Source organism: Miniopterus schreibersii, assembly GCF_964146895.1.
Source record: "Miniopterus schreibersii genome assembly, chromosome: 2".
NCBI lineage: Eukaryota > Metazoa > Chordata > Mammalia > Chiroptera > Miniopteridae > Miniopterus > Miniopterus schreibersii.
Genome location: NC_138102.1, coordinates 121,009,996 through 121,031,809, shown reverse-complemented (window position 1 = coordinate 121,031,809; position 21,814 = coordinate 121,009,996). Strand labels below are relative to the sequence as shown.

The 21,814-nt window shown below is 37.9% G+C and overlaps 1 protein-coding gene across 4 annotated transcripts in view; it reads left to right on the top strand.

The window, feature by feature from the left end:
* The window catches only part of SYT1 (synaptotagmin 1), a 493,749-nt gene that overhangs the window by 401,189 nt on the left and 70,746 nt on the right, over positions 1-21,814 (top strand). For all 4 annotated transcript variants that reach the window (XM_081128361.1, XM_081128358.1, XM_081128359.1 and 1 more), the window contains one exon: positions 4,783-4,900. In XM_081128361.1, coding sequence (XP_080984487.1) covers positions 4,783-4,900 — 118 coding nt within the window. The remainder of the gene's footprint in view (positions 1-4,782; positions 4,901-21,814) is intronic.

Sequence of the window (21,814 nt, the reverse complement as noted above, 5' to 3'; positions counted from 1 at the left end):
CCATTAGATATGACCTCTGTTCTAATATCTATAATGCTTTTCAAAAAGGAAAGATATTGCTGTAGTCTTTTATTGAATCATTAATTTGTGTCTACTCTATTTAGTGGCTGCTTTAAAAAAATCATGGAATTATCAAGCAGCTCAGAACAAAGGTGCTTTCTGATTGTCAGCTCCACATTCGAAAAGAGCAGGTTAATTTCTCTAAATCTCACAGTTGGAACTTTCTAACACTAACTGGTGGTTTCCACCTAGTGATCAAGGTAATTGACTGAAATAAATTATACATAAAGCTGAAATTCCTAATAGTAATAAGGCCCCTTCATGAGATAATCACAGCAAAAGCACTCATCTGTCGGCTACAACTCTACACGGTCTTGAAATTATCTTATGAAAACTGTACTTCCAGAAATGTTTTCATTTATAGTTTTATGATAGGGCTAAAATAACAGTGAGAATGGAATGAGTGGTCAGTTGGAATATTGGTTTGTCACTCCTGATGGTAAAGACAACTCATGATTTTGAGTCAAAGGCCCTTGCTTCAGCTCCACTCTGAGACACCTATGGAAACTTATGGAACCTCTGAGTCTCAAAGTTTTCATTTATAAAACGGACACAAAAGTACCTACTTCCCAGGGGTATTGTGGAAAAAACTACACAGAATCGTCAAGGAGCAGTACAGATCTGAAATGTAGATTTGGGAATCACCTTTCTACATAAATTTTCCAAGAACCACTTTTGTCTTCCATCACCATAACCCTGCTAAAGGAAACATTTTTAAAATTTAGAAAATTCTGGTTTTTAAAATTTTAGTGATAGATAAGATTTTTAATATTAAATCTTTATATATTACTATGCAATCATCTTTCTTCCAAATTGACATGTGAAAACAATGATATAAGAGTTTGATGTGAAAATGTCCAATGAAATTATCAGATCTTTCCAAATCTTCTAATGTAGATAACAAGAGATACAGTAAAACCTTCACATGCTAGAACCAGATTCTAGAGACAGGAATACATCTCCATCAAATTAAATGTCCTAAAACAATTAATCAAGGGTAAAACCAGAATGTAATAGAAGAAAGTTGCCCCCACTTTCAAACTTTTCATTTCAGAAAATTATTAAAACTGATTTTTAAAGAATTAAAAATATACCTATATCTCAGATAATTACAACTCAGAAAATTTAATGAACAAGATAAAGTTTCATAAAAATTGGGTATTTTCCTCGCCTCTTCCTAGAAAATGAGTTTTTTTCTATCTACCTGGTTGGCGCCAAAAAGAACACAAATTCCAGAATAAACAGTGACTAGCTTTCAAATGGCCTATAGATCCAGAAGTAATAAAATTTAAGAACACTGTAAAGTAACTTCAATTGGTTAGTATAAAATACATACTTAATTTGGCATACCAATTATGCTAATTTTATGAGCAAATGAAATTTTACATGTCAAGTCTCTAAAGTAGTTAAATGCACACCTATAAAGGGTGGTTTTTAAGCACTTTTCCATATTTACCTTTCTCCCAAAGTTTCCATTTTGATATTTTCTTTTTTAAAAAAAAACTCTTCCTCTATCCTATAGCTTTAAAATTACAGAAAACTTCACACATTTCTTCTACTTGAGGTGTGGTTTTTCAAACTCCATAACTGCTCTCTTCGAAAGCTAAGTATTATGTAAAATCTTTAAAATTTCCTATGTATCATAAGATTGAATAAAAAGATACTAGAAAATAATAGGCAAGTTGTGACATTTCTCTGTTTAAAACAATTGAGGTGCCCATAAATTAACTGTGGAATTAAATTATGGACCATAAAGACCGGTGTCACTTAAGACAGAAGAGTCATGTCTAAAATGCCTAATTAGAACTGCTGCAGTAACCTGGTTCTGCAACAGAGTGAGCTCCCCAGGGAGGGTATTGTAGTGAAAAAACAGAATCCAACAAAAAGAACCCACCTCCTAATGAGTGTTTTGGAACAGCAATTTTGTTCATTTACATCTCTCTTATCTCATAAGGGTCAGATAAATTTGTCTATACTTTGTATTAATTTCTATGATACTGACTCTCATTCTGTATTTTCAAAGACTATGAAAAGTAATTTATTCCACTAGATTCTTCTGATGTGTAAATTAATTTGTAGAGGTGAGTAGGCACTTCAGGAGAATTTAGCACATTAGAAATAACTATTACCTACACTGATGGAAGTGAGCTATGACCTAGATAACTCAAAATGGGGGTATTATCTAAAATTGTCACTTATTTGCTTTTTGGAAATGTGTAGGAAATAACTCAGACAGGGGCCCTGTCTTCAAGGAGTCTACAGTCATGTGGGAAAACTAAGATGTGGGCATAAGGCTACAAAAAATAAGTCCCTAGTAACATAAGAGATGTATAGGTAAGATGCTATGAGGACTCAAGGAATGAAAGAATTGGGGCTATAAACACATATATTGATATTTTCAGTAAAAGCATTACTTAAGCAGAAAGAGCACTACTCTCTCTCTCACACACACACTCAATATATTACTTCTTGCCCCGCCGGGCGTGGCTCAGTGGTTGAGCGTCGACCTAGGATCCAGGCGATCAGGGTTCAATTCCTGGTCAGGGTACATGCCCAGGTTGTGGGCTCGATCAATGACTGACTCTCTTATCATTGATGTTTCTATCTCTCTCTCCCTCTCCTTTCCTCTCTCTGAAATCAATAAAGATATATTTAAAAATATATATATTACTTCTCAACTATAGATAAAGCATAGACCAGGTAGATATGCTTTTCTCTTTTAAAGGCAGATATAATGAGTACCCTATAAAAGAATTACATTTCCTTAAATTGTTAACTTAGATCTAGGCAGATATCTCCACACTGGAGACTCTAGCTGATTTAATATTTATGAAGTTATAGATAAAGCCAAATATAGTCATAATAAAAGTATAACATGAGAGGACCTGAAGATATGGCCTTCTGTACCTCATTCCTACATTAGAAGTATATCAACAAGTCAACAAACAAGTGCTGTTGAGAGTGTGGAGAAAGGGGAGCCCTGGTACACTGCTGGTGGGAATGCAGACTGGTGCAACCACTATGGAAAGTAGTATGGAGGTTCCTCAAAAAGTTAAAAATTGAGCTGCCATTTGACCCAGTGATCCCCCTTCTAGGAATATATCCTAAGAAACCTGAAACACCAATAAGAAAGAATATATGCACCCCTATGTTCATAGCAGCACAATTTACAATAGCTAAGATCTGGAAGCAGTCCAAATGCCCATCAGTAGATGAGTGGATAAAAAAACCTGTGAAATATTTACACCATGGAATGCTGTGTAAAATAAAGAAGGATCTCTTAACCTTTGGGACAACTTGGATGGAACAGGAGAGTATTATGCTAAGCAAAATAAGCCAGTCAGAGAAAAACAAGTACCACATGATTTCACTCACATGTGGAATGTAATAAACGAAATAAATTGATAGACAAAATAGATCCAGAGACATAAAAGTATGGAACAGACTGACAAATCTCAGAGGGAAGGTGGGGATGGGGGAGTGGGTGGGGAGAGATTAATGAAAGAACTTACATGCATATATGCATAACCCATGGACACAGACATTGGCCTGGGGAAGGCCTGAGGGTGGGGTGGATGCGGGGTGGAGGGGATCAATGGGGGAAAAAGGGGGAAAAAGAGGGACATCTGTAATGCTTTCAACAATAAAGATAATTTTTTTAAGTATATCTTCAGAAATCTGACACAAACACTACCTTCTTTGGAATCAGGATTCACTTTGGGGTGGGAGGTAATAAACCCTAATTTGCCATATACCTAATTCCCTATATCAGAAAGCGGTCTAGATCCTCCAGCACCTCCCACCCTGTCTCTCGTGCTTATAAATATGAATGCAAAAGTTCTAATACCATGGTTCTTAGTTATACCAAACAGTAAGACACTTAAGGTGTGAGAACAGGTCGGTAGCAGTCCTTTCTGAAATAAAAAGTTCTATTACCATCTTCTCAAACTCTGACTCATTTGTTCAGAAATGCTTGGGTACCGAATTGGCGAGTGTGCTTTGGGCCTAAAATACAGTATTAGTGAAATAAGGTGAGGGGCTCTGGGATGCTTTGTTTTGTATTACTATGTTTTGTTTTCCAACCTGCCACTCATATTTTTACAAATATTAGGATTTAGATTTTTACAAATATTAAGGAAAAGAAAGTTAGACCTCACTTGAAATGAGTAAAAATGAAAGTGCAAAAACTTACTTTGTTGCCTGTCAGCCACTAGAAATTCAGAATTTCTCATCAATAGGTAGAATTTAGTGGAACACAAATAAGTCTTTTTCCCAAAAATCTAAATATAACGTATTAAACAATCCTATTTGAGGTGTAAAGAGAATAAAATTTAGGTTAGGGATGATTTTACTAAAAAGTGCCTGGCTCCTTTCAAAGATATTTAATAAAGTTATGAAGTTTGCCAAGAGTGCTGCAGTGCTATTCAGAGTGGAGTCTCTAAAAAAGTCGCCTTGGTCTCATTTCCTGAACCGTCGAATTATGGATCTAGTTTGATGTGTGATCAAGTATATAAGTGAGCTGCTTAAAAACAGAAATGGGTTGCAGTTACCCTTGATGATACTTTAGTGAATGAAAGACCACTGGGTAAATGCCAATGAACCTAAGAGTTTTCCAATTCTAATGGTCATAATCCTCCTTCTGAGGAATTTACAATGTATATGTACAAACTATATTCCTCATTATCTGAAAAATTGCTTATACTTGTGTATTGGTTTTTGTAGCAAGAGAAACTGGGTGATATCTGCTTCTCCCTTCGCTATGTACCTACTGCTGGCAAACTGACTGTTGTCATTCTGGAGGCAAAGAACCTGAAGAAGATGGATGTGGGTGGTTTATCTGGTAAGTCTGTGATGTTTATTTTTTTTTAAATGCTGTTTCATCATGGTTACCAAGTGCGTAGCACACATGCTGTGACTCCCCAGTCCTTAATGGATCACTGTTCTCTTTCCTGCGGAGGCTGGAAGCACTCTCGGAATTCATCCCAACACAGTACCCCAGGGAGCCACTCTTAATTTATTGGAATTGGCACAGAAGATGAAATCTATTTTCCTCCTTCATAGCAAAAGTATCAATTGTCGGTTCTATACCATTGAGAGCTGAAATTGTTTGCGTCTCTTCTGAAAGGCAAGGCTGCCCTGGCTGGTGTGGCTCGGTTGGTTGGGCATCGTCCCATGTACCGAAAGGTTGCTGGTTGGATTCCCAGTCAGGCCATATGCCCCTGTTGTGGGCTCGATCCCCCGTAGGGGGCTTGCAGGAGGCAGTAGATCGATGTTCTGCTTACACATCAATGTTTCTGTCTGTCTCTCTCTCTCTAAAATAACACAAAATATTTAAAAATACACACACACACACACACCCTGGCTGGTTTGGCTCAGTAGTTAGAGCATTGGCCTGCAGACCCCACGGATCATGGTTCGATTCCCAGTCAAGGGCATGCACCTTAGTTGCAGGTTTGATCCCAGGTACTGGGGCCCATATGGAAGGCAACAAATCTGTCTCTGTCTCTCCGTCTCTCTCTCTCTCTCTCTCTCCCCCCGCCTTCTTCCCACTCTCTAAAAATCAATGGAAAAAAGATCTTCAGGTGGGGATTAAAAAATTAAATATATATATATGATTTTAATAAATAATTTAAAAATAGAAGGCAAGGCCTATGACCAATTATAATTTTGTTGAGTTTTGGGGTTTTGCGGGGAGATTTTTTGGTCAAAGTTCACCCATCATATAAAATACAGTCTTTTATCTGAGATTTATTAGGTTTGATAGCCTAGCATAGTTTTTTAAAATACTGTTTTATTAAAGATTCTGCCCTTCAAATATATGTAAACAATAAAATCTGTCTGAGGATGAATCCCCATGGTAATTCATTTATTTTCTATAACTTATATTGGGGATGAAAAAGTTTTGGATTTTAAGTTCTGTAAAACCCATCCTTAGTTTTTTAAAAAAGGTGAGTAAAGTAGTATACTCTTGCTCAAAAGCAAAGTCAGCTCAAGGATTGTCATTTCCACACTTTAATTTTTTTCTTCTATGTGATTAAATCAATTATATGTAATTTTCCAGTAAATTATTACAGTGTGAGAAATTTTCTTGATATGCAACAAGGTTTCCATAGACTATAGTTGTTATTGTTTCCAACTGTGACACTAGAACTAGCAGTATTGGTTACTCAGGAATTTCTCCAATAAAAATATTGTAAACTTCAAAAGGTCACCCTAATGCAGCCTGGTGATTTTATATTCTAAAGCACCAATTTTCAACTGGTGTGTGCAAGGATTTTTTTTTTTTTTTTTGGTCAAATTTAATATTCCAAAGGCTTACCCTTTTATAAATGACCTGTAACACAAAAATCTACATTTAAATGTATGTGTTTTATGTTTAGTGGGACACAAAGATTAAAAGCTACATCTAAAGCTACATCTAAACTTATTTCCACATTAATGGAATTTTTTAAAATTTATCTTTATTTTTGAAAGTATTATAGATATCCCACCTTTCTTTTCCCCATTGATTCCTCCATCCTGCATCCAAGCCCCCGCCCCCCCCCCAGGTCTTCATCACCATATATGCATATAAATTATTTGATTAATCTCTCCCCACCCACTCCCCCACCCCCACCTTCCCATTGAGATTCATCAGTCTGTTCTATGCTTCTGTGTCTCTGGATCTATTCTGTTCCTCAGTCTATTTTGTTTATTAGATTCCACATATGAGTGAGATCATGTAAAACTGAATCAGAAAGAAAACCTGAATAGGCCAATAACAACTGATGAAATCGAAGCAGTAATAAAAAAAAAAACTCCCAGCAAACAAAAGCCCTGGTCTGGAAGGCTTCACAGGGGAACTCTAATTCTTTAAGTTGTAGGGTTAGTTTACTAAAAATTTTTCTTGCTTTTTGAGGTAGGCTGGTAGTGCTATGAACTTCCCTTAGGACTGCTTTCCCTGTGTCCCATAGATTTTGGGTTGTTTTGTGTTCATTTGTTTCCAGGAAGATTGTGATTTCTTTCTTGATCTTATTGGTAACCCATTCATTATTTAATAACATGCTATTTAGCCTCCATGTGGTTTGAATGTTTTTGAGTGTTTTTACTGTAGTTGATTTCTAATTTCATGCCCTTGTGATCTGAGATACTTGATATTTCAATCTTCTTGAACTTGTGGAGACTTGTTTTGTGTCCTAACATGTGGTCTACCTTTGAGCATGATCCATGTGCACTTGAGAGGAATGTATATTCTGCAGCTTTGGGGTGAAATGTTCTGTAAATATCAATTAAATCCATCTGATCTAGTGTGCCATTTTGAGTCACTGTTTGTGTTGACTTTTTGTCTAGAACATCTATCCCATGAAGTCAGTGGGGTGTTGAAGTCCAGGACTATGACTGTATTGCTGTTGATCTCTCCCTTAATGTCCTCAAGGTTATTATTAATAAGTCCTTATTTATTGCCATTTTAAATCTTTATGCCTATGTTTCTCTATCTCTTATTATTACAGCAGATCCTTTAACATTTCCTGTAATGCTGGTTTGGTGGTGATAAGCTCCTTTAGCTTTTTTTGGTCTGGGAAGCTCTGTATTCCACCATCTATTTTTGAATGATAGCCTTGCTGGATAGAGTAGTCTTGGTTTCAGATCCTTGTTTTGCATTACCTTGAATACTTCTTGCCATTCCCTTCTGGCCTATAGTTTCTGATGAGAAGTCACCTGACAAACTTATGGGAGCTCTCTTGTAGGTAACAGATTGTTTTTCTCTTGCTGCCTTTAATATTATGTCTTGAATTTTTGGCATTTTAATTATGTGTCTGCGTGTGGGCCTCTTGGGATTCTTCTTGCTTGGGACTCTCTGTACTTCCTGAACTTGTGTCTTTTTCTTTCACCAAGTTAGGGAAGTTTTCTGCCATTATTTCTTCAAACAGGTTCTCTAACCCTTGCTTACTTTTGACCTCTTCTGGCATTCCTATGATGTGACTATTGTTACATTTCATGTTGTCCCACAGCACCCTTAAACTGTCCTGTTTAATTTTTTCTTCTTTTTGGATCTCTGATTTTTTTCTACCCTGTCTTCTATTTCACTGATCTGATCCTCAGCTTCCTCTAATGGTGCTGTTTCCAATGTGTTCATTTCTACTATGTCATTCTTCATTTCCTTTGTAGTTTCCATATCTTTTTTCATGCTGTTGAGCATCCTTACAATCAGTATTCTGAACTCTATATCTGAGAGATTGCTTATCTCCATTTCATTTAGCTCTTTTTCTGGAGACATCTCTTGTCCTTTCATTTGGGGCTTGTTTTTTGTCTCCCCATTTTGGCTGCCTGTTTGGGTTTCTTTCTATGTATTAGGTAGATCTGCTAGGACTCTGTCTCTTTGGAGGGTCTCTGGTTCAGGCCAATGTCAGACACTGTTTGTGACTGGCCCTGAGTACCCTGTTTGGGGCTATCAACAACCCACGGCTTGAGGTCCCTTCTGTTGGGGTTGGGTGTGCTTGGACAGGACCAAGATGCACACCAAAGTCTGCTTTTCCAAGGCCTGGGTCCAGAAGCAGATCAGGCACAGACTCAAAGCACTCTGAGGTCTGCCTCTGCCTGCAGGCTGATTAATCTGATTCTCTTAATGAGCCTCTAGTTGTAGAAACTACACAGGGTGGAGCAATTGCTTCCTCCCTCCCTCCCCCCTGTCCCCAGGCAAAAGCAGCAAATTATCTGCCTAAGAAAGATGTCCTCTGCAGTGTGGAGGAATGACTCAGGACAGGAATCCAGAGGGGTGCCTTCTGATCTCAATCTCCAGAGCCCACAACCCCAGATTTTCCTCACACGGCTCCAGTCCACTTTTTCCTCCTTCTGCTGGAGCCCAAGGTGAGTGGCTGCGCATGAAACTTTGTGCATTGGCTCTTTAAGAGGGCGCCTGCATTTCCAGTTCTCTCCTCCTGGCAGACAGAAGCCAGGCTGCTTTTCAAGCCAGATGTTATGTGCATACCTTTCTCAGCTCTGGGCTGGGAAGCCCAGTCTGGGCTTTAGGCCCCAGAGTCCTCAGTGGGAACCCCCCACAACTGAGATATCCCTCCAGAGCTTCAGCTGCTGCCTGTGGGAGCCCAGCCAGCCCTCTTTAACCTCCGCACTCCCTACCAGTCTCTATACTGTCTCCAGTTTTCGCCCTTGGTTATGAGGGTGCTCTCCAGCTCATCTTCTATTGCAGTTCATTATTCAGTATGGTTTTTCTATATTTTGGTTGTAATTCCAGTTTGGTCCCAGGAGAGTGTCTATGGAAGAATTTTTAAAACATACAATACTTAACTATTTAGCCAAGGGCACTGACCTCTTCTTAGACTGTCAAATTAAAAAATGACAACAGCCAACACAACAATAGTTGTCCAGTGTGAGTGAATCAAAATTATACCTATTTTTGTCAGATCGGCAAAAAATATAATTACTAAAATAGATTTTTAGTAATTAGTTTATGTGTGCCATGAGATGAAAAAGGTTGAAAATTGGTATTCTAAAGTATTAAAAAAAAAAAAATGCTAAAGCTGAGTCTCTACTTACTGAACTAATTTGTTAATGAAATTCTCCTGGTGCCTCTTTATAAGTGAGTTGCCTGAGGAAGCTGCACTAATTCTTTCATGTCACTAAGACCTCATTTAATAACTTACTGCTTTCATTGCCTAATAGCATAACAGAGCAGATTTAAAGCAATGAAGTTTCCTCTAAAAATGTAAAGAGTACTTAATATGCCTAAGATGCAAAATACATGCATATATGTATGTATGTGTCTATACACATACCTTTCCTAGCTCTGTCTACTGCAAAGGCCTAGAAACAGACTGATCAAGTAGCCATGGGCATCCTTAGCACCAGACATGGTTTGAAAGGATCATTTCTCACCAAAAGAACCTGGGGCACATTAGAGAAATGGGAGATTCCAGGTGTGGCACAGGAAGTGTTCAAGACAAGCCTAAAGCATCCATTATTCCAGAAAGCAAGGAAGCTATCAAAGACTAGTGGGGCCATGTCTGAAGACTAAGGAGCCAACTTGAAGAGGCTTCCACTGGCAAACATGTGATCATTTGAGCTTTGTAATGATGATAAATGTGATGTATTTAAACCTAAAAAAAAAAAAAGGGATGGGGGGGGCAAGGGATGTAGTGTGCCTATATCTGAAAAAAATTCAGTGAAGTTTTTAACTAGAAGAACAATTCCCTGTCAGATTACTACCTGGTATCCTGAGGTATGTCTTCAGACACCTTTGACCTTTACTTTCCCTTTAGTTCAATAGCCAGACACTATCACAGGGCCCTTGTATATTCTCTCACAGGCTCCATTCCTGACTCCCATGCCAACAGTGCTGTCATCACCTACGTCTAGTACTCACCCAGCCTGCCTTCCAGTTCACCTTATACCTTCAATGCTGCCTCCATTCTTAAGTCATTCTCTTTACCTGGAATTCTCTTCCTTTCGACAATACCTAGGTAAAGCCTATGCATTCTTCAGGCCCAGCTTAAGTCTCATTTTTTCCATCCATTCAACAAATGTGTACTGTGTCCCTACTTTTTGTTAGGTATTTTTGAAACCAGATTTGTATCAGTGGACAAAGAGCCAAAAAAATACCCACATGGAGCTTACATTTTAATGTGGGGAGATGGACAGGAAGCCAATAAATAAGTAAAGTGCATAGTATGCCGAAATGTGCCACTGAGAAAGCCCAGCAGGAAGTAGGATAAGGAACGTTGGGGAGTGGTTGTAAATGAGTTAGAGAAAGCCTATTGAGTGGGTCACATTTCAGCAACAATCTGGAAAGAGATGAGTGAGTGAGCCATGGGGTGTCTGGGAGAGAGAACATTTTAGGTGGAGGGACTCCATGAAGCCTTTTCTGATTCATTCCAATAGAACAAATCTTTCCCTTTTTCAAATGCCAATGGCAGTTTGTTTATACACCTCAAACTTCACACATCTCTCTCACTAGAATGTGCTCTGTATTTATATCTCCCACAGTGCCCTCACTGACTGGTAGCACTGAGCATAGCTGCTGGATGAATAATGAATTATTTACAATAGAGCTGTGGCCTGAAAAAAACAAGCCTTGCATTTCAAATTTGTTTAACCTACTTACCATTAAACTGACTTTAAGCACTTGGATGGTCTGTCTCAAAGTAAGTTGACCTATGTATGTCCTATGAGACCAAAATTATCTAATGAGATCATTTCAGGTAATTCAAATGCCAAACTACATTTGCTGGAAATGGTTGGTTAATTGGAACCAAAGTGTGTTGTTTGGCCAAGGTTTAAATCTCACTCTGCCACTACTAGAAATATGACATTGGCAAGTTATTTAAGTGTTCTAGCCTCAGTTGCATTATCTATAAAGTGGGTACTTCCCATAAGAGAACATTGTGAGATATAAATAAAAGCACTGGGTCTGTCACATCTAAGTGCTCACTAAATATTGCCGTAATTTTTCTTTTTTTTCTTTTTTTAAATATGTTTTTATTGATTTCAGAGAGAGGAAAGGAGAGGGAGAGATAGAAACATAGAAACATCAATGATGAGAGAGTGAGTCATTAATCGATTGCCTCCTGCACATCCCTCACTGGAAATAGAGCTCAAAACCTGGGTATGTGCCCCAACCGGGAATCGAAACTTGACCCCCTGGCTCATAGGTCGACGCTCAACCACTGAGCCATACCAGCTGGGCTGTAATTTTTTTTCTATTAGTAACTTAATCAAATCTTAGGTTAAATATGCAAAATGTGAAAGCAACCAATGGACAGTTTAACCAATTATTTGATTCAATGGAAAAAGAACGTTCATTAGTTTGTTTAATGAGATTGCCTAATCAATTCAGGCAAAATGATATCAGTAGACCATGTTTTTCATATACCCAACAAGTGAGTTAAGACAAGGTATGGAATTAAACAACAAATAAAACAATAAAGATTTTTTAAAAACTGAGAAGAATAAGAAATGGAAAACATTTTTAAAATAATTTTTATTACTACTCCCCAACAGCCTATTTCTTTCTTTCCTATGTGTTAATTCAAACTGCAATGCAGAAAGATTTTGCCTCTGTCATACACCCATGTAGCATACCCAGCAAATTCTAACCCTTCTTACCTTACAATTTAGGAATCCTTTTCTAACTTGGTTTATGCATGGAGTTCTCATTATAGACCTCTGAGGTCGTTTCTGAAGGCAATAGTCTCAGAAAATTGAAATTTAGAGACATTAGATAATGTACATATATCATCTTGCTCCATATCTGGCACATAGGAGGGGTTCAATACTGGCCATCACTTTTGTTGTTAGTATTAACAGTCAAAGTCACCTGATTTGCAGGTGCTCTACCTGAGACTGAAGCCCAGGCCTTCTGATTCCCAATGCAGAACACTTTCCAAAACACCAAAACCATCACCTTCGAGGTGGGAGAATAGGGATTCCCCAGCTGGAGGTGAAACACCAAGATGAGGTCCTCAGTGTTAATAAGGCTAGAAATGGAAGCTTCAAGGATTTCTTGAAGACTGCAGAAATTTCCATATGTATAAACCCCTGTGAATACTCCCAGAATCACACAACTACTTCACTTGTGGCTTTTGGCAGACTTCTCTACTTGCATGACGCAGTATGAAACAGAATGCGGTCTCCTGAACCATCCCATTCCCTCCTTCCCTGAAGCTAGCACATAGTCCTCGTGAAATGTTCCTAAGTGTTCGTACTGCTAGGAACCAGGGCTGAAAAAACAAGGGTGAAAGGTTTGTAGCCCTGCTGCCTAAATTGTAAAGAGAACAAAAGCATGTCAAACTTGGTGGTAAAAGGGTTCTGGGAAAACTCATATAAGAAAGTGAAATTATATGCACCTATTCCAGCAGTCTCCTGAACATTAAGGAGCTAGAGAGGTGGCTGTGAGGTGGGATCAGGTCAGGAGTGGCTCCAGGGCTGATTGAAAAAGTGATGATTTTTCCTCATCACCTCTTTCTGCCTTTTACTTCCCTCCCCAAGCCCACCCACAGTCTTCTTGGCCATCCCCAGTCCTGTCTTATCTCTGTGGAATCTGTACTATAGACAGAAAGGGTAGGGCTACAAGAGAGTACCCCAAAGCATCTAAGTCTCTAAAGAAGGGGGTAATGAAATTCAGAAATGACAGCATCTGCTTGAGGGAGACGATGGGTGAACAAAAAGGGGACTGACTGTAATAAAGGCATCACCACCATCTGAATACGTGAGACTGCCAGTGCATGTATTGGTCACTGAGACCTGTATCAGTAAGATGGACCTTGCCCACCCACCTGACTCTACCACACCCTCCCACACACTCTTTCTATGAGGTGTAATTTTTAAAAATTTTTCATTGGTTTGTATTTTCTTGCTTCTACTATCCTAGAAATATAACTTGGGAAATACAGCCAATTTAAATATTTGAAGTCATCTAGGAAAGAGCACACAGCCAACTTTAGGGAACCACTAGACTTCACACAGAAACCATGAATCAGCAGAGACAGAGCATTCTTTCAGGCATTATTTTTCAAGATGTGATATTCTCCCTACATCAGAGTCACCCCGGGTCCAGGTTAAAATGTAAGATTTTAGGGACTACTTCATACTAAGCTATAACTGAGTACCTCAGGGTGGGAACCTTGACACTATATTTCTAAAATCCCCATGTTATTCTTATGTATCTTAAGTTTCAAAACTACATTTTATAGAGCATAGAGAGAGTTATCTGAAGCTACAGTAGTAATCATATCACAATATATGAATTTATCAAATCACATTTTTTACCTTAAACTTACACAATGTTATGTCAATTATATCTTGTTTTAAAAATTAAAAAAATTAAAAAAATTAAAAAAAAACAGACTACACTTTAGAGGCTTCAATGCTACCTCACAATTTTAGCTGAGGTCCAGGTCAGTCCAGTGGGGTTAGAATTTTTTGGTCAGTGATGTTGAATGCATCCTTTGCCTTATATACTGGGATTTTCCTAAATAACAAGTTCTATTTTTTTCATCAGCTCAAGTATCCTCTTTCCTGAAAATTACCTTTCCCACGTGTGTAAACTATTGTCTTTTTTTCTTCAGTCAATTCCAATGAAAGTGAAGATAAAAGCGATAGATGGTTCTTTTATACATTCCTGACCACCAACCACCATTATCTGTCTTTCCATTGGTGCTGAAAGCATGACAAAGAAAACCACTCCACATTCAATTGATTTGAGCTAAAAGCCACTAATCTGGGAGCTGAGCCAATAAATAAAGTGGCAAAAAACTTCTATGAGCCAATTAGATATGGATATGCAAATTAATTGGCCCTGATCTCAGGGTCAAGCACTAATATGCAAATAAACTGGCATCATTTGGAGCTCAGAGGACAGAAATATGCATAATAAGTTGGCTGTGATGTCAGAAGGCTTCATCATGATTTTAGGCTTGAATGTTAGAATATAAAATTTTGTGACACTTCAAAGTGTTTAGTTACAATATTGAAAAATAATTTAAATTCCTAAGATGCAAATAAATTGATCTAAAAAAGAAATGACAAATCTTTAAACTGGATCATCCTAGAAACTCAGTTACTAAGAAGGGTTATAGCCAAGCCCTATCCAAGTTGAGCTCCAGCCATAATTACCACAGAATGGATAGAATGTTATGCCTGAAGGACTAATAGTGGTTTTAAGAAAATGAAAAGAGCTGTTGTGAGGCATGGCCTATATTTGAAATCAAGAGAAATGAGTGATAGGCTGAAATGCATTAGTTAGAACAGTTAGCACAACAACTCCTAAATAAGTCCTTTAGCTGGCACGTACAGGTTCATCACTCAGCAGACATTTGAATATACACGGAGCCAGGCACTACGCCAGTCCTTGAGTGTGCAGGTAAAAGTCACAGCAGATCTGTGCACAGCACAGCGTGAGCCAGAAACACCTTTCTAAATGCTTTACATAGGCTAAATGATTTAATCCCTATTATACCCTTATGAGGTAGATACTATTTTAAATGCTATTTTATGGCTGGAAGTAAAGCACAAAGAGGTGAATAACTTTCCCAAGGTCACATAATTAGTATGTGCAGAGTTAGAATGTCAACCCAGTCTGTCTCCATGAATAAAGCATATGACTTCTAAGTCCTAATCCTTTCTCAGCAGGCTCAACCTGGAGAGCAGATGTCTAACTATATTTACAGTTTGAGAGATGGCCAAAAGTTCTACCCTATTCCAAAATTCCTTTGTACCCAAACTAAAATTCCACCAAGGAAGCCACTAATACAAATTAGTTTGTGGATTCTTTAGTTAGTGTTTGGCTACTTAGACAGCAAAGACAGGATCAGATATCAAATATTAGATTTCTAGGCTGAAAGGACCACCTCAGTTTATCCCTTGTGTGCAGATTGATATGTTATTTTAGTGATTGAGTTTTTGTACACTACAGAGAATGAGATATAAAATGGTATAGTGGTATCAGTGATAAAAGTGAAGGGATGTTGGCAAAACATTCTAGAAGAAAGTCCAAGTCTAAGGGATCTGAGTGCCTACTAGTAGGTGGTAGAGAAAGAGCTAGGGAAAAACTTTATCTACTACACAGTTTTATTAAGGGCGGACTCTAGAAGACAGTATATGACATTGTGGGGGTGTCAGTGGGCAGCCGATGTAATATAGAAAAGCTAACTACCTCTCTAAAGTGCTGTGGGATGCTGTGGGTCAAAATTAGATATTTAAATAAAATTGAAGAAATTGGAATTACAATAGACAACTTAGAGTTCAGCTGGAAAATGTTAACAAGACAAATCCACAGATGGAGTAGCGGGATGCCAAAGAGGTCTGTGCTAAGGCATTTTTACTAGTCACCATGAAATTCTGAATCTTGAAGGTGACAAATGCTTTGAGCCATTGAAATGTCAAGTTCAGTGGATAAATGAAAAAGTCTTGCTAGTCTGAGTCAGCCAAAATGTGGTAGATGAGCTCCAGCGTGGGCAAGTGTAGAAACAAGACATTAAAAGAGAAAAAAATTAGAGTGTAAAGTAATAGGGTCAATTATAAACACAAAAAAAAGGTCATGGAGAACCATCGCTGAGGATGCTTACCAAGTGCACTGCTACAACCAGAGGCTTGGTGTTGTCATAGAGGATTTGACAACGTACGAGAGGGGGAAAATGCCCTCCCTTTGTCTTAGACTAAAGCCCACCCACGTGTAGGGTACACATAGTTGTGGTCACACACCACACGAAAGATACAGTAGTATTAGGGGAGCAGAGGAGGGCCCCTAAAGCAGGGGTGCAGGGGTGCAGGCGCTGTGTGCGAGGACAGGCTGAGATCGGGGCTTTGTAGTCTGGACAAGGAGAGCTGAGCAGAGAGATGACTGAAGCCCCCAAATACTCCCGTTTTTGAAAACTAAAGTTGGTGGGCTTTTTAAGAGATATTATTCACATTTGATGGAAAGATTTCTTCTAATAAAACAATTAGAAATATACAGCAAATGTCTATGCCACTTTCTCCTTCTATGAAGCTACAAGATTCCTGGTAGGCTGACACAGGTGACAATGGAAAATACCATCACATCTCAAACACAGTAAAGATGCTCAGAGAAATGGAAACATCAAAAATAGTCTTTTAAAAAAACTGTACTGTATTATAGTCACCTCCACTTTCAAAAGGATGTTTAGGTTGTATTTGGTCCCTTGGTCCTCATGTCTGTTATAAATGTATCACTCTCTTTCCCTCTGCTCCGTAGTCTTGCCACCTGCTGCACCAGGAGCTGCTTTGAGAGCAGGGATTGTGTCTATTTGCGCTTTATTCTCTGAGCCCCTAGCACATGAGTTGGGGGAATAGACCTCAATGTTTCCTGACTAAGCAACCAATTACGGATTTTTAAATTCTGCCAGTCTAACAGGCTATTTTGTCTTCATCTTCCAACTGATCCAACTTCAAGTTTCCACTTAATGAAATTTTTTGGCACCATATAGTAACACGGTAATACAAATAGCAGCTATGAAAAAAGTCAAAATAACAAATGTAATTCTCGAAAGTAACTGGTTATTTAGCTGTCATTTTCAGATTTTTCTTCCTTCATCCCTCCTCATTCCCTTTAGTAATGAAACAAACAAAAACAAACAAAAACCCAGACTATCTCCAGGAGATGAAGAGAGTGACCCAGAAATGCCCACATTCCTAGGGGGTTTCCTCTATGACAGCCATGAAGGCATTTTTCAGTGAAGAAAGAAAGACAGAAATGGTCCCCTGGCCACATCTCCTGCCCGGCCTGAACAGATGAGGCAACGATTCAGCATCGTATCTGTTCACTGCTGTATGGACCAACTCCTTACAAAAGGCAGTCAGGAAGCCACTGCAGCTGGGTGCCTTTCTCAATTTCTAATGACCGAACTTTTGCTATTCACCATCCGCATGATCCCTGGGAAACTAGCGGGCTTCCTATAATTTTTTTCTACACATAAATCATCTTAAGTGTTCACTTACGATATTAATTTATTATCTTAAAAATATGAAATAAACACATGTTTTATATCCTCAGGAACACAAAACTGCTTTTACCCAAAATGAAAGCAATATGGTTGATTGACAAGAAATTCATAGATTTCAAACTAGTAATTTCAGCCAACAATATGATAGTGTAATTAATTTTCCCCGTGAACCAAAAATTGCAGAATGCATATTTAGTGATAGTATAATTGCAGAACTAATACATATAGAACTAATCCATATGGGGCTGTGAGATTTCCCAGTTATCCACTGATCTTACAGCTGCCACTTATGCATATTATGGACTGTCATATCCTAATTAAGGAGGCAAATGCTTTTACAATATTTCCCCAGATTTTTAAATTTTTAGAAAAGCTTAAGAAGTTAAGTTAAAATAACCTATAACCCCATCACTTATTTTAATATGCAAGGTAAAAATATTGTCTTTAAACTAGTCCCTCTAATCCCTTCCCATTCAGAGGTAGTTAATTGTCTCAAGGAAACCATTTGAAATTTCATGTCCAGATTTTCTATTGTTTTATATAAATTAAACACACACATATACATCTATATGCACTTTATACAAATGGAATCAGATCAAACACATTATTCTGTAATGCTTTTTCATCCAGCAATATAAATAGAGATCCTTCCAGGCAGGTACATATAGATGTGTCATTCCTTTTATACTCATTGCATAGCATACCTTTGTTTGGATGCATCGAATTATACTTAGTAAGTCCCTCATAAATATTAAACTCTCTGAGGAAAACTAACTTCACCAAAGGACTTAAAGCAATACCTAAATAAACAGAAGAATGTGCTCCTGAATAGGAATATAATATAGTAAAGATGTCAGCTACTCCCAAATTATTATTAAATGCTATAAATGAAGTTAAAAGACAAGTAACAGATCAGAAGAAAGCAGATAAGACAGTAATGTCCCTATAATACAAAGAGTTCCTCCATATCAACTAAAAAAAAAAAAACAATTGGGGAAAGTTCCCATTCTTTTAATGTTCCTAAAATTTTCTTGCTGCTGCTTCTACTGTTGGCTCCTGTTGATGAAAGGTAAAATTTTACATCTATACAGTTTCATCATGCCTCTAAACAAGAAAGGATTTTAAAGTAAGATGCAATTACCCTAAGTTCAAAGCCTAAAAATGTGTTGCTTTAAAAAGACAACTGCAATTGATTGCAAAGAGTACCAAAAAAAAAGATCCGGTCATTAGCCTGCAGCTTTTCATCAGCTGTATTTGCAGGAGTTTGAATCCATTAAAACACTCAACCCAGCGGCACTGTTTTGATAGCAAGTTGCATATACCTGTGACAGTCAGTGTAAAAGTATATACCTTCACAAAAGTAAAAACCAACATGTTTAAGAGAATCTACAAAAATAAACATTCAAAAGCTGCTTACAATAAACGTTGTCAATTCGAGGTGTCCATCTAAAAATTACTCTTGAGTGCCATAATACCTTGTCTACATACAGGGAAAACGTGAAGAACAAAGCTAGCGTAAAGAGCTATATTATCGTGAAGCTCTGGTTTATGATCTAATTGGAAATCTATTTTAATCTTAACTGAAAGATGCGTTCATGTTTTATATAAGAATTTCCCTGAAAAACACTTAAAATAGTTTAGTGGCAGAGAATTTAGAAGATGCAGTGAATGCTTATGAATTATGTAAGTCTGAACTTTCATTTTAATAACTTCATTAAAATATAAAAACCTTAAAAGCCTCTCAACAAGAATTTAACTATAGAAATGCTTTCTATGTGCCCTGACCTTGCCGAAAGGCATGCCTAAGGCACAATTTAGCAGTTATTACAGGGCAAAGCCTAATAATAAATACCTATCTGAAATGCCAGCATTTGTCCCTTCCTCCATGGCCTCCAGTGGAGTAGCAACTGGGCCATAAACAGACCCTCTCCTGAGAGACAGCAGGACGCATGGAAAAAAACAGCAACTGGCATTGGAAAACCTGGATCTGAAGCCTTTAACCTTTCGGATCCTCAGTCTGTTCATCTATATAATTGGGGTGTTAATGACAGCATCGTTGTTGGGTTAGCAAATGAAGTACAGTGGGTCCTCAAATAACATCATTGCCATTGTAACCTCGATGAGACGCCGTGGGAATTTAACTGGCTTATAACAATTAGCCTATAGTAAAATTAGCTTCATTAAAAGTCACAGAACGTACCCATGACATTGAGGACTTAATTGTAATGTCAGATGGAAACTCAGTTTCTAAGCAAAGGGCAGCTCTTGGTTAACTATTTTCCTCACCATATCCTAGTTCCTAGAAAACATGTTCCTGCATGACTGATACAAATATTGCGCACATGTTCGTGTGTGCTTAAAGAAGCAATTCCATTATTTGGATGGCAGTTATCTACTTAGATTAACCTATCCTAGGAGAACATGCCAAGGTTCACCAACAAATTCTGCTCCCTTCCTCTGCTCCTGATTGGCCGCAAGGCTCAGTATATTCTATAAAAAAGATAAGACCAGTGGTCTATTTCTCAAGTACTATATTTTTACCACCTTCAGCTCTTTAAGTTGTTTATTTCAACTTTCTAAGATACCAGGCTTCTCTTTCAAGTGTTTTTTTATAATAACAGGCTTAAGACAAAAGCAGTTAATTGGGCCAACAAATAGGGATAAAGAGGAATAGAACCTCCGTCATCCTAATTATCAAGTTGGTGCCTGGTTGCTAGACAAACTCTCCCTCTCTCTAAAAGGAGACAACATGAGGTGGAACCTGCTGTTGCTATGTTAATTTGACTAGAAGTTGGCAGGGCCTGGTCCCAAAGCAACCACCGTTTGTCTTCCAAATAATGGTGCCCCAGCAAATTAATACCTAATTGGATACAATATGAGTCAGCTTCCATTGCCCATTGTAGGTACATAATTGAGTGGTCAAGATTCCAATTTTCACTTAGCTTTACCAGTTCTCAAATCTTTACAAATAATAACACAAGAGAAGTGCCCATGTAAACTCTCACATTCTTGCAGAACTTCAACTCTCTTCAGTTTCTTTTCCTCCAGCTGATTTCCTTTTATGTATCAAACATTCCCAGGCTGTGCCCTTCCTGGCAGGTGTTTTTTTTTTTTAAATGAAAACACTCTGGCTGGATTATGCCTCTACTCTCCAGCCTCCACCTTAAATCGGATGGATTGCTCCAGTTGCCAACAGGAAAAGCAACTTCGTTAAAATACTTCCTAAGGAACTAGGTAGGAAATGTGAAAAACTGTTGTATATTAGTCCTATATCAGAGATGATGCCTCTGTGCCACTTTGATTTGTTACTTAACTAATCCTAAATTTTCCCACATCAGTAATGTTGAACAGGGCCTCTCTCAAATAACCAGCCAGTCTGACCCAAGGTTAAACCAATTGCTTAGGAAACATTTTCTGCTAAGCTATGAACCTGAAGACCATCTATATTCCAGGCTTCAGGGATAAAAGTGTCAGAGTTTCACAGGATGCTAAGGGAGATTTAAACATGAAATTAGTAGGTACATTCTAGCCTGATCCTCAAATTTACAAAAAACCTCTTCACAAATACATCAGTAATGTTGCTGCTTTTATTTTTAATAAAGAATGTTTAGTATTCCTGCAATAGAACTTAAGAAAGTAGAATTAGAGTATTATGTAAGTTTAACCAAAAGCTAAAGAGAAAGAGCTCATCTTCAAGCCAAATTATATAGATAGAAATTTTGATAGATGTAGCTTTTAAAATCACTTGGCTCAGCAGTTGAGCACTGCCTATGATCCAGGAGATCAAGGTTCCATTCCTGGTCAGGGCACATGGCCGGGTTGCAGGCTCAGTCCCCACCCAGGGTGCATGCAGGAGGCAGCCAATCAATGATGACTTGTCATTGATGTTTCTCTCTTTCTCTCTCTCCCTTCCTCTCTCTGAAATCAGTAAAGATAATGTTTTTAAAAAAAAAACCACAATTATAGATTTTGATTCTTATAACTGCCACTTGAAATTTTTTTAAAAATCTAAAGCAGTTCAGCCATCCTTAATGCTGTAAAAGGGGCTAGTTATTAAAGCTACTAAAATGATATTTACTTGTAAGCAAGATACGGGAATGGGATTTTTGTTTTTATGTTGGGTGGGTCAGTGAACAATAAGATTTCTTTTTATTTGTTTGACTGCTGTTGGAATGGGTGGTTCTTGTCATTGCCTCTCTAACTTGCCATTTAAATTTCAAAATGATTTCATCTGAAATGTAAAACAGCAGTGCAATCGTATTACTGAGATCATTCATTTCAAAGATGAGATTGTCAACAGA